The 19,818-nt window shown below is 35.9% G+C and overlaps 1 protein-coding gene across 1 annotated transcript; it reads left to right on the plus strand.

Moving 5' to 3' along the window:
* Window positions 1–304: 304 nt before the first annotated feature.
* DAOA (D-amino acid oxidase activator) lies at window positions 305–17,895 on the plus strand. Its single transcript, XM_054665064.1, is given in 3 exon segments — window positions 305–392; window positions 17,514–17,675; window positions 17,678–17,895. Coding segments are annotated over 3 exon segments (363 nt in total). The 3' UTR covers window positions 17,791–17,895.
* The last annotated feature ends 1,923 nt before the right edge of the window (window positions 17,896–19,818 follow it).

Here is a 19,818-nt window from a genome sequence, read left to right on the forward strand (position 1 = left end):
GTCCGATCCAGAGAGAGAAGCCACCCTTCATTTGGGCTTAATCTCAAAACACAGATGTATATTTCAATCAGCAGATGACATTTGAGTCTCTGAGGGAATTTTGTCTTAACCAAAAACCTCTGAAAAATTAAGTAAAATGGACAATTCCTACAATCGCTCCACAATCATTAAACCAACATGTATGTTAAAAGATGTGATAGAGTTAATATGTATTATATATCCACTTAAATACTGTTGCAGCAAAGGAGACAGAGAGAAGAAGGAAGAGAGACGGTAACAAGGAAAGAAGGATGGAAGAGAAGGCATGAGGACGGCTATTTGGAAATGGCACAGAGGCATTGACAGAGATCATTGTGTCCTAGGGTCTCTTACCTTCCTCAGCCCTGCACAGAGTATGTATCTTCTTCATTTTAAACTTTTAACCAGGAGAAAGCTAAATGCTAATCTTGGAACTTATGAAAGCAGCTTCTCTGGGCTTTTTAATATTAGATTATACTTCATGTTGAACTTTTATCTAGCTCAGAGATTATTTGTCTATTACATAGGAACCATTTTAACACTTTTTAAAAAGTATCCACTGGCTTCTTCACATTTTTTCATGCAGTAGTTTTCCTTGAATTTTGTTTTTTATAAAAATTACCAGGAAAGTTTGTTAAATTTTCAGATTTCCAGGCCTCATATCATCAGTAAATCTGGATCACCCTCAAAATACCCATCTTTGTCAAGCATCTTGGGTGATAATGCTGTGTCTCTCTTTAGAACCCCAAGGCTATTGAGAGGGGAATATGTGAAAAATAAGCCTGCCCATACACAACAATAACATGGGAAAGGAACAATGTAAATTTCACACTGTCTACGTGAGAGAGAGAGAGTGTGTGTGTGTGTGTGTGTGTAGGTGTTTTAAATATAAAACACTTAAAACTGTTTCCCGGATTATTTTCAACTGTTTGACCCCCTAGTACTGAAGCTCTACCAAGCTACAATATCTGATGCTATCTATCTTTTTTTGCCTCTTATGATAATTATTTAATTATGTGTTCACATAATTAAATGGGACTTTTTCCCTTAAATAATGCTTTTATTTTCTTTATGTTAGGCTTAACGAGAATAAGCAACATTGCATTTTTTTTTACCTTTTTAGAATAGTATAAACATTAAGTTAAAATCAGTTGCAAAATATTATTTTTTAAAATTGTTCTGAAAATAATTTTTAACCAAATAATTTAATGTTGACTTTCATGTTTTATCTGAGGCTATTTAAATTTGTCATTTACCATATTCCTAAAGCCCTTTAGTTTGCCACGCAAAAAAAGTATAGCCAAGCAGCTAGAAAATGGAAAAGTCACTCACTGAAATTATATTTATAGACATAGCAACAGGACTATTGCAGAGTAATTCCACAGTGATTTTTAGTCCTACTGATGAGCTATAATCTGTCTATAAAGTAGTAGAGGCTATAGTTTATTGGTGTGAAGCAAAGTTAAATTTAGACGTGTTCTATAAGAGGTTATTTCTACTCATTTTCAATCTAGAGTTCCAATCAGAGCTGCCTAATCTTTTTGTACTACAGGAAAGCTACTTAAATAAGCTCCACCATCTCTAAAAGGAAGCTAAATTATTCAACTTCCTTATCAAACGTTCCTTTGGAACAAGGAATTAGGCAAGAATATATTGTAGGTATGATTGTGTGAAGTTTCATGCTAGAAGCTTACCTGGCCAGAGAGTTAGACTGTACCATTCTATAACAGGTGTTCTAATTTAAACTATGCATATATTTTATTTATCCGTGTTGAATATTTCTATGGCATCCTATTTACTAGGTTATAAAATTTTCCATGATAACTTTTATTATTATAAGTAATGAAATTATTTATTTATACTGAATGAATCTTTGATATGCTGAGAATAATGCCAATGGGACTATGATGTTTCCCAAGTCCTTCAATAAATATCTAAACCATATAATTGCAGGCATCACATAGGAAGACAGAAATTGTTTCGATTTGCTAAACATCTTTCAAAAGATTTTACTTAAAACACTGCTTATTACTAGAAAGTGTGAGTGTGTGCGTGCATGTGTGTGTGTGTGCGTGTGTATTTTAATAACACGATCGTTTGTAATATATAGATATTGTCTTACTAATGGCACTATTCTGCTTCTTCAAAATTATCTCAAGGCAAAGGGCAGTAGATTAATCAATACATGACAATGTTCTATCAACTTGCATTTTAAAATAAAGTCAGAAAATGCTACAAATTCGTAATCAATTATTTCACGGTGAAATTAATCAGTTTGAGGGTTTGGGGATTGACTGACTAAAGCCAGCAAACGTGTATCTAAAACAAAATCTGACATGCATAAATTTACAATTATATGAAACAAATCGGCTGCAAGAAAATACTCCAGAATGGAAAAAGTTAAGATTGCAATTACTCTTTTCAAGTTGGAATTGGGAATTGGGGAAGAGAGGAAGTTGGAGAAAAGCCAGAGTCAAAATTTTGGTGAGAAATAAAGAATAGTTGAAGGAGTGTTTTCACAAGTGTCCTTAAGGCTTTGAAAATGTCATTCCTCTTCTGGAAATCTCATGACTTTTAAAAAGTAAAAGACAAACGTGATGATAAATCTGAAATTAAGCAGAAGATTGTATTTCCCTTTCTGAACGAACATTCACCTCATTTTTTTCTAGACATTCCAAGGTGATTCTAAATGGCAATTTGCACTGTCATTTTAAAAGAATTTCTCAGATATTTGCTGGGCACTTTATGGAAGGAGACACTGAGGTAAAGATGTTAAGCTGCATACTCCCAGTGAGATAAGAAAGCAGAAGTGAAGTCAGCCTTAGAAACCAGATCTCCAGACTCCTGGGCCTTCATTCTTAAACCACACTCTCATTTAATATATCCACTGTGGCTTTTACCATGACAAAAAACGTAATTGGATCCATGAATGCAGAGCCTTGGAGGGCACTATCAGCATTACACATTATCTTTCATCTTGAAATCTCACAAAGCTTTATTAAACTGTTCAAAAAGGAAGTGTTATTGTTCCCAGATACCTCTCTCTCCCCAAAAGATAGCTCAAGTGGATTTATCAGGTGGCTAAATGGGAGTACTAAAGAGGTTAAATTTAATTCAGGAAAGGATCTTTCCCTTAGGAACACAGAAGCTTTTGTAGTGTTGGTGCTAAAATGGTTCCCTTGTCAGAGGAGTTACGTTTTATGAGATCCTCTAAGCAAATTTAGAAAAGGAGAGGAACTTGACCACAGAAACTGTGTTTGATACATTTGAGCAGCAAAGTAAGTTTTCATTCCATGGCATGCTGTAATGCGGGCAGGTAAAAATATCTCAGATTGATCAATTCCGCTAAATTAGATTAATCAAAGGCTGTATTTATGAAGGTAAAATAAAGAAAAAATTAGAAATAATCTGGGTGATTTAGGGTGAAGAATATTACATTATGAATCTTTAAGGCAATTTGAAATCCAATCATTTTTATTTAAAAAGTTTAATATGTAAATACTCTCAATTATATTTATGACAGAATGTAAGATGTTGGTAGTGTCTTTATTGGAATATCTATTTACAGAACTTAGGAGGAAAAATGTCTGTGTAATGGCTTCAATTATTCACATTTATTTTGTGTGTTTTCCATAAAGAAAAACTAAGAACTGCACACTAAATTTTTATGAATGCATACACATATATATATATATATATATACCCACATTTTTAAATGGGTTATGATAGGGGAGAGGACTATTAAAATAATTCTAAATAATATTTATTGGAGGGTCTCATTCTCATACTAGTTTATTAAAATTTTATGTAAATAATTCTCCACATTAATGTATATTTTTTTCAGACTCTTTCAGAGACATTTTAACTCACGATTTGGGAAAACCAATGAGAGAAGAAAAAAGAAATTCTTATCTGAAACTTGAACTTATCAAAACTCACTTGTCTAGAAATTAGCCTGGGAACATCCAGGCACTGGAATTCCTCACTTTTTTTCCTTCTCCCTCTCAACTTCAGTACTGAAAGGAGAAAGTCATTTCCAAATGTCTATGTTTTGACTTTTTAAATAGACCAAATTTAGAGTCATGTAAAGATACAATAATTAGCTTTCTTAATAATTTTCACCCAGAGGTATTTTTATAGAGAATAAAAACAACAACAAAAAAGCCTTTTCGTTATAAAACATTCACTTGTACCAAAAAACATGAATCTGTAAAAAAAAAAAAAAAAAAAAAAATTACATATGAGGTACTACAAAAAGGGAGGTCCACAGGCCTAATTCTCCCTCTCGGTGATTTATGATGTGGGTGTAAAAAATGAGGTGGGTATTTTAAAAAATAATAAAAAGAATCCTTCCTTTACCTCATTCTAAATCTGATGAATGGCTATAAATAGGGCATGAAATTTGGGGCCAGCCACAGTTCCAATTATTCCTAATTTCCTTATACCCAAGGCATATGATTGAGTTAGAGTACCTGGTGAGTACTCTAACTCAAAATGTTTGAGTCTCAGCACGATTCCAGTCCCTGCCTCAGTTTCTCCAGGCTCCCATTGATTGGTGTCACGCACAGTTCCTTCACCCCCTACAGAGCCCCTGTATTCCCAACCCACCACCCACCAGGGGCTCCTGTCAGCACCCATGAGTGTTTTCATAGCCCTCTGCTGCTTACAGTTATCTCTGTAAATTGTTCTGAGGAATCCTCAGCAACTTTCTGATGAAATTTGTTAGTAGCCACAAGCTAGTGGAAGAACAACGTCACTCTTCTCTTACTTTCTCCTGTCTGCCTCCTGTAGTTCTCCCTCTAACCTGGTGGCTTACATCTTTCAATCAGGCTCATTTTGTATAAAGCAGGCCTTTATGTCAGAAGCTGAGACCTCCAACAGATGGAAATGAAAACCATCCTGCTACCAGACCTTGGATCTGGAAGGTCAGTCTTGGTGCTTGTTTTTCCCAAAGTCACTGAGGCTCTTCAAGGCTGTGACACTTTACCTTCAGTGCAGTCTATCAGATAGAGTTTCTACTCTCCCTAAATTATACTTCCTCCGGTGCAGATTAATTAGTGATTTACTTCTGGGTTACATACCTAAAACATATTGGTTATAAAAATAATCCTACACAAATGCCAGTCACATAAAAATGAACTGAATGTAAAAATTAGAAACTAACCAGGCATAGTGGCTCACGCTTGTAATCCCATACTTTGGAAGGCCAAAGTAGGAGGACTGCTTGAGCCCAGGAGTTCAAGACCAACCAGGGAAACCTAGATGCCATCTCTACAAAGAATTTAAAAATTAGCCAGACATGTTGGTGCATGCCTGTAGCCCCAGCTTCTTGGGAAGCTGAGGGGGGAGGATCCCTTGAACCCAGAAAGGAGAGTATTCAGTCAACCGAGATCACAGCACTGCAGTCCAGCCTGGGTGACAGAGCCAAACTATAAACTAAAACATTTAAAAAATTTACTTATGACAGAAAAACATGATTTGTGAGATAGATATTTATCAGGTATCTACCAGAGCAATTTAATTCCTAAAAATAGGCACATAGTTTTTAAAATAATAGAATATCATGAGAGTCATTTCCAAAAGGCATGATTCTATGTCTTGAACATTAATTATTTCACTTGTAAAATCTCATTAAAAATTTATTTAACTTGTTATGTTTAAGTCTTTGCCTCAAACCAAAATAGAATCTATCATTTAAAATATTTTTCAAAAGATCTCTACTGTGCAGTATTATTTAACAGTTTGTAATGATAGTTAATACTATGAAATATATTTGGTTTCTTGGTCATTTGTGACCATCCAGTTAGGCAATTATTTTAAGCCAAAGCAGCCTATAAGAAATTTTAAGCTGAGTTTTCTTAGAACAACATCTAACAATACAGCTGCACTTCAATGAAAAAATGATTGTTTTTTACACAAATGTACCTTATACAGATGTACTTTTCTAAAAAACCTTTTCTTCAGATTCACCAGGAAGATTATGATGTGTTTCTTTAATTAGAGGATTTCTGCAATCATGTGGTTTACTGGTCTGTACAGAAGCTTGCCTTAGTACACATTCAATAGTCAATTGGTATCGAGGAGTGCTGAAACCTGTACTAATTTTCCAACTGAACAGAGCAGATGCATACTCACCCATTTGTACTTTTACAAACTAGGACAATAGCAGCTTTTCTTAGGGGCTTATATAAAATTCCAAAGAGAAAGGGCACTGTGTTCTTTTCTGTTCAAGAATAGACTTGATTACATATTTTGGGGCATAGGGTTTAAAGGAATATAGGAAAAGGGAGTCTCCAGTTGCCTACATTTAGACTAGACCCTTCTCTGCACCTTCCATGGAAGGGTAGTGTGAAAGATATTTTAAACCAATTGATTTATCTTGCTTTATTTCTGAGCATCTTGACTCCAACTGTATTGCAATTAAAAATAATTGTTTTAAATGGCAGAGACTCTGATTTGTCCTATGCCCCTTCTTCTAAATTCCAAGAGTCTATGTTCCTTGACAGTAGGACTTTGTTTTGCTATTTCATTACGCCAAACACCAATACCCATGCCTGGCAAATAGCAGATGCCCGCCTACTTGGCTGAAAAAATGGGTGATCTTCAATTTTTAGTCAAACTAACCCACTCTTGTCTACTCATTTGTGTTGCTTTTTGTCTCACAGATTGATTATCTCATCAATTCATTTATTTGTTGATTCATCCATTCATTCAACAACTATTCACTGGGCACTAACATATTCTTAAGTTTTGTTCAGAGCTCTCAGAATTCAGTGGTGCACAGGACCATTTATCTTTATCTCTTTATCTTCGCTCTAAATTTCTCCTCACCTTTTAGAACACAGCCCCCATCTTTCCATTTGAGGTTGCTTCCCAAAACAAGTACATAGCTTTGTTTCTGTTCGTATTGTTTCTTGGTTTTTTCAAGGGATTTTTGCCAATCACAATAAAAGAAAATAGGAAAGACCGAAAGAGCAACAAACATTACAGAAGTGTAAGAATGTTAGAAGGTCCTATCAGTATTGTCTGTGATCTATATTTCCTGACACCTTTATTGAAATTCTCTAGGGCTTTGTATTAGCTTTTTAGGGCTGACATAATACACTATTGCAAACCGAGTGGCTTAAACTAGTTTTAGGCAATTTATTGTCTCATAGTTCTGGAGGGTAGAAGTCTGAAATTAACACACAGGCTGGTTCATACTGGATGGAGAATCTGTGCCAGGCTTCTCTCCGACTTCCTGGTGGTGGCCGGCAATGCGCCACCTTCCTTGGCTGGCAGGCACATCAGTCAATCTCTACCTCTGTCTTCACATGGTCACCATTCCCTGTGGCTCTGCTCCTCTTCCTAGAAAGACACCAGCAATATTGGATGTAGAGCCCACTCTACTCTAGTATTACCTCATCTTAACTAAGTACATCCACAATGACCCTATTTCCAAATAAGGGCACATTCTGGGGTTCCGGAAATGACATAAATTTTGAGGGGACCCCATTTAAACCAGTAGAGACTACTTTCGTGAATTTTAAGAAACTCATAGAAAGAGTTCACATAGACTCTTGGAATTTAGAAGAAGGGGCATAGGACAAATCAGAGTCTCCACCATTTAAAAAAATTATTTTTAATTGCAATACAGTTGGAGTCAAGATGCTCAGAAATAAAGCAAGATAAATCAATTGGAAGACATTTTCTCTGATGTCTTCTTTAGCAGAAGCCTTTATAAACTCCTTTATCTATAAGTACCCCTGAAAATAAAATAGGTCAGAATAATAGGTCATTTTTCAGTGACAAAATATTTAATAACACATAGTATTTATCATTTTAGTACATAACAATATTCAGCCAGTCACATCTTATAAATTGAAATAGTAAGATTAAAATTCCCTGTCATTAAAATTTCATTTCTTTTTCTTCTAAGTAAAAATTGATGATTTTAGTCTTTTGAAGGTTGTCATTTTCTAAATCAGTATTTGAATAATGGTAGATTGTGGTAGTGAAATGAGCTGTGTGAACTAGCAGATACAATATTTTACCTTTTCTGGCTTGTGTATTACATGGAATTTTACATGTGTTTTTGGTTCCTAAGAGTCATTAAGGAAGGAGAGGAATGTCAATGGTAGACATTTGCCACTTGGTTTTGGTTTGCTGGCATCTGTATTACGGTTCTCCAGACAGATAGAACCAATAGGATAGATATAGATAATAGATACATAGATGGATGGATGGATGGATACATAGATAGATAGATAGATAGATAGATAGATAGATAGATAGATAGCATTTGTTAGGAGAATTGGCTCATTATTATAGAGACTGAAAAGCCTCCAGACAAGCCGTCTGCAAGCTGGAGATCCCGGCATGGAGTAGTGTGGCCCTGGAAGCCAATGGTGTAACTCTCAGACCAAGATCTAAGGAGTAAGAACTCGGCTATGGGAAGTGGGGTGCTAGTGTAATACCTAGAGTCCAAAAAGTGGAGTTCTGTTGTCCAAGAGCAGGGAATGAAGAGTAAGTTCCAGCCCTAAGAAGGAGAGAAACACATATTCCTTCCTCTATCTTATTCCATCTGGGCCATCAGCTGATGAGACGGCACCTGCCCACGATAAGGAGGGCTCTTCCTCACTCAGTCCACTGACGCAGATGCCAAAGTCTTCTGGAAACATCCTCACAGAAACACCAAAAATCATGCTTTCCCAGTTCTCTGGGTATTTCCATAATCCAGTCCATTTGACATCTAAAAGTATCACAGCATCTAAACCTGCCTCCTCTTTGAGCAAGATCTCCACATGTTAACCTAGTAATGTGGATTTCCATTTCCAACAATACTTTTCTTCTTAGTATTGAACTCCTTGGAAACATATTAATCGGGCCATTGTGTTTTTTCATTTTGCTTTATAATAGCAATAGTCCTGGGCACAATTTATTCAAAACCCAGCGTCAGGACCTGTGAAAACAGTTGAACTAAAGTATTTCATTTATTACTCCCAAGAAGCCTATGGTGAACATGCCATTATCATCCCACTTTAAAGAAGATTTGGGGTCTTAACTTGGTTCTGTCATTGTTCACAGTACCACAGGTGAATGGAGGAGCTAGGATTTGAATTCAAACCCCTATAACTCCAGGGACTCTGGTCTAAACTAAAACACATACTGTCTGCCCCACTCTCTGAAGTGGCTATTTCATATATGTTTTTATTCATTAAAACTATGATCCTCCTGTCCAAACCCTTAAATCTTGGCAGACATCCTTTCTGCCAAGATCAAAGAGAAAATAAAAGCCATAAAAAACAGACTCCCTTAATATCCCACCCTTAGGATCCAGCATTCAAACCCATCTGCTCTTATCTCTCCAATGAGGAAAACTCATTCCTCTATCAAACCTCTGGATCTCATCCTTTTCTGTGGTAGTGGAAACAAACTATTGATTCAAATTTTCTCTCTCCCTTGTATCCTTCTCATCAGTATTTAAATATGTTCTAGGCTCTGATATCTTAATAACAAGAATCCTTTACCCTTCAGCTAACAATCTCTCTCTCTCTACTCTCCTCTCTTCCTTTAGAAGACAAACATTTAATGCTTTTTATACTTGCTGTATTAGTCTGTTCTCACACTGCTAGTAAAGACATACCTGAGACAAAGGAAAGAGGTTTAATTGACTCACCTTTCCACATGGCTGGGAAGGCCTTACAATTATGGCAGAAGATGAAGGAAGAGCAAAGGGACTTATACGGCAGCGGTCAAGAGAGAGAGCCTGTGTAGAAAAATTCCCCTTTATAAAACCATCAGATCTCATGAGACTTATTCACTATCACGAGAACAGCACAGGAAAGACCTGCCCCCATGATTCAATTACCTCCCACTGGGTCCCTCCCATGACACGTGGGATTGTGGAAACTACAATTCAAGATGAGATATGGGTAGGGACACAGCCAAACCATATTACTTGCTACCTCTATTTCATCATTTCTCAGTCAACCTACTTTCTTTTGTCTCATGCCTTATTTATCTAATTTCCTTTTCATTAGTCCATAATGTTACTTCTGAATCGAATGGCATTTTTTAACTCTCATTTTCTTTTAACTTCTAAGTAGCATGAGGAAGGACTGTGTGGTTCCTACCCTTAGCTTCCGTGGGAGCTCTCATTTCTTATTCTCTATCACTCTGCTCTTTTTCTCAGTCTCTTTTGCCAGCTCCTCTGCTTTGACCTTGGTGTAAGTTTTTTTTTTTTTTTTTTCTTCGAGATGGAGTCTCACTCTGTCACCCAAGCTGGAGTGCAGTGGTGCGATCACGGCTCACTGCAACTTCCGCCTCCCAGGTACAAGCAATTCTCCTGCCTCAGCCTCCTGGAACTGGAATTACAGGTGCCCACCACCACGTCTGGCTACTTTTTGTATTTTTAGTAGAGACAGGGTTTCACCATGTTGTTCAGGCTGGTGTCAAACTCCTAACCTCGTGATCTGCCTGCTTCTGCTCCTCAAAGTGCTGGGATTACAGGCATGAGCCACTGCACCCGGCCAGTTTTTAAGAGTTCAAATGAAATTGTGAACTTGGAAATAGGAACTTTTTTAAAAATCAACTTTACAGAGGCATAACTGACACACTAAACTGTACATATTTAAAATGTATAATTGGATAAGTTTTTACATGTGAATATACCCTAAAAACATTACCACGGTAATGTTTACCACAAACCTATTATTCTCTGAGGTTTTCTTATGCTCCTTTTAATCTCTCCTCTTTTCTTTATCTACCCCTTTCCCTCTCCTTCCTCTCCCCAGTTCTCAAATAAGTAATTTTTGTCATTGTGTATTAGTTTGCATTTACTGGAGTAAGGTATAAACAGGATGGCACAGTGTTTGCTCTATTTTGTTTGGATTCTTTTACTCAGTATAATTATTTTTAGTCTCATCTTTGTTGAGTCGTATTCCACTGCATCAGTTTCTTTATCCATCCATTCCTCTGTTGATGGGCATTAGAGTTGTTTCCAGGTTTCAGCTGCTGTAAGTAAAGATGTGATAATTTGTGTAGAAGTCTTATAATGAACATATGCTTTTACTTCCATGGGTAAATACCTAGATCAATTGAATAGATCTAATAGTAGTTGGATAGATCACCCTTTATTTAAGGAATCTGCTTCATTATTGTTTTTCAAAGTAATTTAACCATTTTGCATTCCTACAGACAGGATATGAGTGTTCTAGTTTCTCCATATTCTCACCAACACTTGGTATGGTCAGCATTTTTAGTTTTAGACTTTTAAAAAAGAGTTCAGTGCTATCTCGTTATGCTTTCATTTGCATTTTCCTAATGACTAATGATATTGAGCATCTTTTCATATGCATATTCTCTACCCATTTTTTTCCAGTGGTCTGCTAAAGCTTTTGCTCATTTTTATTTTTTTTTCTCTTATTGAGCATTGAGGTTTCTTTATACTTTCTGGATACAAATCTTACATTAGATATATCCTTTGTAAATCTTTTCTTGTGTACCATGGAGAATTGTCTTTTAATTCTCTTAATAATGACTTTTAAAGAGCAGAAGCTGTTTTTCAATTTCTTTGTTATTTTTTGTTGTTGTGATTGTTTAATTTTTATGAAGTCCAGTTTATCACATTTATTCTTGCATGGATCACGTTTTGTTCTGTTGCATCTAATACATCTTTACTTAACGCTAATTGACACTGTTAGTCTCATATGTTTTCTTCCATGAGTTTTATAGTTTAAGATTTTACACTAACATCTATAATTCAACTTGAGTTAAATGTTAAATATGGATCAAAGATTAACCGTTTTGTAATGAATACCCAGATGTTCCAACATCATTTGTTGAAAATATGATATTGCTATTCTCCCAACAAGTTTCCTTTGCCCCTTGGCCAAAATCAGTTGTCCATATATGTATAGGTCTATTTTTTTTTTACTTTCTATTTTATCCTATTGATTTGTCTATCTTAATGCTAATAACTGTCTTAAAAATATACTTATTCCCAGTTTTGTTCTTTTAGAAAAGTGTTACAGCTATAATAATTCTTTTGCGTTTACATAGGAATTTTAAATTCAGCTTGTCAATTTCCACAATGTAGCTTGCTGGGATTACATGGAAGCTATAGATGAATTTGGGGACAACTGACATCTTAAGAATATTGTCTTCTAACCCATTAAAAATGTATCTTTCTGCATTTATTTAGGTAATCATTAATTTTTCCTTAGTGTTTTCCATTTTTAACTGTGTGAAACTTTCACAAATTTTGTCAGATTTATCTGGAAATATTTTATTTTTTTGCTATTATAAGTACAATTTTTTAAAATTCAATTACATATTGTTCTTTGCTCTTGTATCAAGTGATTTTAATGTTATATATTAAATTTGAATTTTGAAACCTCACTAAAATCATGCATTAGCTCTTATACCTTTTTGTATGTTTCATAGTTATTTATATAGTTTATGATATTGTCTACAGATAAAACCAGTTTATTTCTTCCTATACAATTTGGATGCCTTTTATTTATTGCTGCCTTACTACTATGAATGCAAATTTCAATGTCAAATTAAATAGAAATATTGAGTGCAGACAATCTTGTCTTTTACCTGAACTTAGGTAATCTCAGGCAATTGTTGGGCTCAATGTATTTGCTTATTTTTCTGTCCTTGGCTGCCTGATGTTTTTTGTCTCTAAAACCATCGTTTCAAATGTCCTGTTTCTTGATGGTTTGTTTTTTCTTATGGCAGGGTTAGTCTGGTCCTTTTTGTGCATATTAGTCTGAAATAGTCCACATTGTTCTTTAAAATGTTTAATGTTGATGTCAAGGTTTCTTCTATTCTGACTAAACATTATCTGGTTGAGGAAAGTTATCTACTTGCATAGCTTTGATGATAATTTGAATAGAAATGACTCCCACACTTATCTCTCCAACTCAAATCTCTCATTTGAATTCCAAAGACATTTTTAACCACCAAATCTACAGCTCCACATAAAAATTTCACAGACAGATCAAACTTGGCATGTCAAAAAATGAACCCATGTTCAACCCACCACTTACTTGATCCGTTGGATTTTGTGTCTCAACAAATGGCATCATGATCTGGAAGAAACCTGGAAGTCAACCACGACTCTGCTTCCATCCCTAAACTCAGACTTAATCATGAAGTCCTGTTGAGTCTACCACCAAAAATATATTTTAAAACCTTTACATGTTTTCTTTCCACTAACCCTTATCTCACTTCCTTTCAATAATCCCCTGTTTGGGCTTAAACTATATCCCCAAGAAAGATATATTGCAGTCTTAATCTGCAATACCTATGAATATGACCTTGTTTAGAAATAGGATATTTGCAGATGTAATCAGTTAAAATGAGGTCATTAGAGTGGCTCTATTCCATTATGACTGGGGTCCTTGTTGGAAGAGGAGAAGAGGTACAGAGGCAGACATACACGGAGAAGAGAAGGTGAAGACGTACAGGAAGAACACCGTGATGATGGAGTGATATTCCAACAAGCAAGGAGCTCCATGGATTGCCAGCAACACTGGAAGCTAAGAGAAGGACATTGAACAGATTTTCCCCTAAGGTCTTTAGAGAGAGCATGTCCTGCTGAAACCTCCATCCCAAACTGGGAGAGAATAGATTTCTGTTATTTTAAGCTACTCCATTCACAGTACTCTGTTGTAGCAGCCTAGGAAACAAATCCACTCCCATCCCCATCACCTTATTTTGACAAGAGCCACTTCAGCTCCTATGTGCCACCTGGTATCGTGCTTAGTCCCTTTATACGCTACTCCAGGCAGAAGTCAGAGTGATCTTGTAAAAAAGCAAATTGGAACATGTCATTGCCCTTCTTCAAACTTTTAGTGGCTCCTTATTATTTTAAGGATGCTGTCCAGGATGTAAAACATGATCTAAATGGACCTCAATAATCTGCTCTCCACCCTTTTCTTCATACGCGCTCACTCATTGGAGTGTTTTTTCCACTTCATCAAAGTATTCTAGTCACTCTTGCTCCTTAGTTGTCCCGCACCCTGCCCCTCTCCTTGGAATACTTTTTTCCCCAAACCCACCTGCTTCATTTGGTTAACATCTGTATATTCTTCAGATGCCACTGCCTCAGAGAAACCTCTCCAGAATATCTGATAACAAAACTGTGTGTCTGTTTCTGGGCGGCTCTCTCACCCCGTTGACCTATATAGTGTCACATGTGAACAACAGAGTGTGCTTATTTGCTTGATTTGTATAATGAATAAGACGTAGTACAAAATATTCTTTGGATGCAGCATTCGTGAACGCTCTCAGTTTCCAGGTCTCGGTATCGACTATTTTCTTTCTTTCTTTTTTTTTTTTTTTCTTTTGAGACAGAGTTTCACTCTTGTTGCCCAGGCTGGAGTGCAATGGCGCAATCTCGGCTCACTGCAACCTCTGCCTCCCAGGTTCAAGCGATTCTCCTGCCCCAGCCTCCCGAGTAGCTGGGATTACAGGCACCCACAACCAAGCCTGGATAATTTTCGTATTTTTTAGTAAAGATGAGGTTTCACCATGTTGGCCCAGCTGGTCTCAAACTCCTGACCTCCAGTGATCTGCCCACTTCAGCATCCCATAGTGCTGAGATTACAGGCATGAGCCATGCACGGTACCTGGCCTCAGTATTGACTATTTTTGTACAGCTTCTATTTCTTCATTTTCTCCCCTCTCCATTACAGGTCTACATTTCCAAACAATTCCATGGATAACCTTAATCGTCCAAATCCTAAAACCTTAGTGTATTGGATTACAGTGGTCAGGAATTAGGGTAAGAGGAGAATGGAGGAAAAGGAGAGAGAACAGAGAACCCGTGAAAGCCAGCAGAGGGTAGGAAATAACACAATTTTGCCAGCTGATTTTGAAAATACCCAGAGTCTCACATATATGCAATTATTTAGCAATTATTTTGCACACGAACCAAATCAGTAAATGAACTGGCTTCTGCTCCCCATCGACTCCTCATGGTGCACTCCTCTCCTTCCCCAGGCTTTTGCTGTTGTTCTGTACTAAGGCCATGTTCTTTTTTAAAAAAGTGATCTAATTCATATAATAATATTCTGATGATGGAGCAGGAAATGATGTGATTTATCCTGTATCTTTGTAAGAGCATCTGAGTTCTGTGCTCTGTAAGAAACAGGACTGGCAAACACTTTTAACATTCCCTGTCTTTGGAATTTACATTTTAGAAATCATTTCCTCTCCCTGATACTTTTTCCCTTTGTTCCTACAAAATATACCTAAATGTGTTAAGGCATAAACTCTAAAACTATTACAGGAAAAAGAAAAAAAGAAAAAAAACCCAGTTTGCACGAAAATAATCTAATGCTAGAGGGAATAGAGTAAATAATCATTATTTGAAGTGAAAACTAGAAAATTAATTAACCAATTTTGAAAATATACTACATACTATTTTAAAATAAAAGTTTTATATAAAATAGTGAATTCCAAATGCCTTCTTTTGTTTGGGCTAAACATAAAATATTTATAGAAAATTGATCATCAAAGTCCTATTTCTATAATTGCCTGATATTTATTTCAACATTTCTGATACAGCAAATGGAGTGACCAAGTCAACAGGCAACATGTAAAAAGCCATTTCTTTGAGATTTTGAATACTTTTGCCACCCCTGGGGACATGCTTTGAATCTGGCAGGAACATTAGCTGATCATGCTACTTCAGTGTGACAGCTTCAGATTTTTAACAGGGGAAAAATGCAGAACTAATGGATGTGAATAAGCTTAAAAGCACGGGAACTTATCAATCACTGTAAACAGCTGTATTTTGGGAAGCTAACAGAGGTACCTCTAAAAATGTAAAAAGTCAATAGATATATTTCTGGCAACTAATAATTTCAGTCTGGTCTTCTTCATTTGTCTGTCCTCCAACCCCCAACCTGCCTGCCTTCTGTGTTTTTTAAGTGTAATATTCTTGTCAGCATTGATTAACATGAAAACATTCTCCTCACATGCACAATTGTACTTTCCAGAAGGAAATAACACAGTATCTAATTTTATGAAAAGATAACTCAAAAGATGAATGAAGCAAGTCAAATTATTAACGTGATTATAATCTTTTTCATCCCGTTCTGATTTTATAATAGAGGACATGTACACACAATGCTATTTATAATTGGTACATTATTGGGTAATGACTGTAACTATTTATCTTTTTGTTCAACCTCAGGCACATAACATCTTACGTATATATTTCAAAGAGCTTGAAAACACAATTAACTGTTTTGCTTTACAATTATTTCAAAATATTCCACTACTGTATTCCTCCACAGAGGCCTCTAACCCATTATTTTCCAGAACAAATTCGCTTTTGAAGAGATTACTAGTGTGACAATGATTCAAGAAGCACAATAAAACCCTGCTTACTCCACTGGAAAAGTGAAAAACATATTTAATTTTATTCTCTAGCCTTCTAAAGGATTAGGTTAGGATCAGGCCAAGTCATTAGACCTTAGAATCCTATGAAGAAAATGTCCTCAATATGGAGTCCCCAAGGATACAATCTTGTTTCAAATACTCTGATGGTAATCTCTCAAACTGAGGAGCTACTTTTCAATCAACATGGCTTGACTGTTTGGGGTGGAACTTGAAAGCCATCAAGGTTAATTTCTTCCTATACACAAGGCACTACATTATTTACTAAGGATAATGGGACACACAACACAGTCATGCTCTGATGAATTAACTATTCACCAGGAGAGACAAACAGTGTGAACACACCTATTGCATTACAATGTGGTAGAGCCCGGATACTGTGGGTAGTACTTACAGGACAGTGTGATTAACTCTATTACTTAGTGTGTCCAGGAAATTTGTTGGTTGGAAGTAACATCTGAGCTGGGTTTTATAAATGCGTTATTTTCCTGATAGAGAGAGTAACATTTGCATGTAAGATGGATGTCAAGTTTAATATCAGGTTTAATAGCATGAGGTCTGAAGCCAGCTGCCTGAATTTGAATTCCTGCTCCAAAATTCTTTAGCTGTGTGACTCTGCAAAAGATACTTAACCCCAGTGTTTCAGTTTCCTCACCTGAAAAATTAGGTTTAATAATTAAATTTACTCATTTCAAAGCATTCTGTGTTCACATCAGGTTTGAATCAGGTCTGCTGGGCTTTTCTGTTAGATCATATTCCAGGAATTGTTTTGCAGAGAGAGTATATGTGTATTTTTTAATTATTTTTCCCCTCAAAGACAAGTCAAATAGCTTTTCCCAATAAGTAAAGTCATACAAACCCATTTTTTAAAACTTGCTCAGTAAGCTAGACTTGTTTAATGTAAGCCTTACAGGCATTGCGGATAAACATCCTCAATTCTCAGGCAATTCCCACAATTCTTTATGCTTTTTCAGAGTCTTTCTTTGAAATTATATCCAAATATGTAGTTGTGGCAGTTAGACCCTAAGTGACCCACATAATCTTGACTTCATGGTGGTCACACATTTGTATAACCCCTTACCCTTGAATGTGGGCAGGAGCTGGGACTTCTAACCAATGGAACATGGGAATGGTGATGAGACGTGACTCCGGTGATGAGGTTACCTTTTACAAGACTTGGCCAACTGAGACTGGATCTCCTTACAGGCTTTAAGAAGTAAGCAGCCATGTTGGAAAAGTCTTCATGGCAAGGAACTATGAGTGGCCTCTAAGGACCGCAGGCAGCCTCTAGAACGAATGTGGACCTGCAACTACAACCAGCAAAAAGACCAGTCATGCAACCACAAGGAAATAACTTCCACCAAAGCCGAATGAGTTTGGAAGCAGATTCTTCCCAGCCATTCCTTCTGATGACAATGTAGTCTGGCCAACATCTTCACTGGACTCTGACAGACTCTGTGTCTGGGACCCAGCTGATAACACGTGGTAATATGTTTTATAAAATTATATTTTTATGAAGATTCGTTACACAGTGATATAAACTAATACCATAGGTAATCAAAATCCTCTCCTCTTGTTTGGTAATATTTCATCACTAAATTATTATTGAAAGTTACACATACTGCTTTGTGAGCTGTCATAATCAGTAAAACAAACAACGGAAATTCAAAAGTCCTGTGAAGTTTTTTGAATAGTTAGTGAATTTATGTGGGAAAATATTCAAGTATATTAATTTATCTCAAATAGTAATGATGTCTCCCTTTGCCATTGTTATGGATTTATGGATTTATGTATCTGATACATGTAACATTACATTTTCAATCAATACTATTGATGGACCCTTCCCTACTTTTATAATTTCTAACTGTAGTTTTAGGGAGAATACTAATAATGGAAGCATTACTTTTATTTTTTCTATAAATTCCTCTGGAAATATGTATTTCTTATGTCCTAAGGTTATTAACAAAAAGAGAAAATAATTTCTGATTTATAATTCACTTTCCTTCAAAAAATAATAACTCAGTGTCTAGTGAGGTAAAGCAAAAAAAGTTAAAAGAACCCATAAGTATATTTCAAAATACCTACTCAGAAGCAAAACTGACTTTCTATTAAAAATTTTTAAAAAAAGTTTTATTATTATTGTTTTGTTTCCTTGTTTTTAGGTGATGGGATTGTATTTGCAACTCTCTGGTCAGTAAGTGATAAAATGCCATTTCTATGCACCCACCTGGCCTGTGTGACTGGGAGAATCTCTCTTTTTATTAAATGTGCTTCAAGTTTTAACAACTGACTTTTGTTAGTGATATGATTAATCTGCCTGTGACTGTCAAACAACACAGATGATTTGCATATCTCACCTCAGCCAAGATGCCTCATCTTGGGATGAATTTCAGTTAATTCTTCTAGAAAAAACAAATAGAAAGAAAAGAATGAAATGTTGTGTAGATATGAAATGAAGTCTTCTGCCTTAACGGAATTGTATCATTATAGATAGCTTACTTAGTACTGAGAATGTAATGCTACAAAAGAGGGCATTCATTTTTATTTGGATGTATCTGAGACTCAAGTTAAATAAGTTACTTGCATTTCATTTATCCTGATAGGAATAAATTCACATGCTCCTAGCTCAAAATCAACGCGTTAGAGACCATGGTCAAATGTTGAGTCTTTAGAAGTGACTTCCTGTGATCAAGTTCCACTTCTATCTCTTACTTTCTCATTGTGTAATCTTGGTCAACTGTCATAATCTCTCTTAGCTTTGTAGAGTCTAAGGTGGCGTTTAAATGAAACAAAGTATTCACAGTGCTTAACACAAAGCCCTCCACATACAAACCCTCCGAACATATTCATTATCATTAGTTTACATAAGACTCTCTCCTATGTAATTTAAAGCAGATTCACTAGAATGCCTTTCTTCCTCATATTTGTTATTTAAATAATTAACCAAGAAAATAGACTTTACAAGTTTGGGCCATCAGGTTTTCATTTTGTTTTGTTTTGTTTTTGAGTTTTTGTTTGCTTGTTTTTTTCTGTTGTTGTTAAGCAGCTTAGACAAAGCAAGTATTCAATATGTAGGTATATTTTTAGGAAATAAGGTTTGAGTCAACAAATTCACCTTTAACTTACAGTTATCCCCCATGAAAGGAAAATACGAAATATGGATACAAGAATAATGGGCTAAATGTCCAGGAATGAAATGGAGTACTGAACTCCAGAGTCTCTGTCAACACTAGAGGAATCGGAGAGCAGTTTCATGAGCTTTAGAAGAAGAGATGTTCACATACCATACTTGGTTATCTTTGCATGAGATTTTGCAGTAACAGAGTAAAATTCTGAGATGGTTCTTTATAATTCCTTAAGATAATTTCTATTCATTCTCTTAGGAGTTTTTGTTTTCTGAAA

This window comes from Pan troglodytes, chromosome 14 (assembly GCF_028858775.2).
Source record: "Pan troglodytes isolate AG18354 chromosome 14, NHGRI_mPanTro3-v2.0_pri, whole genome shotgun sequence".
Taxonomy (NCBI): Eukaryota; Metazoa; Chordata; class Mammalia; order Primates; family Hominidae; genus Pan; species Pan troglodytes.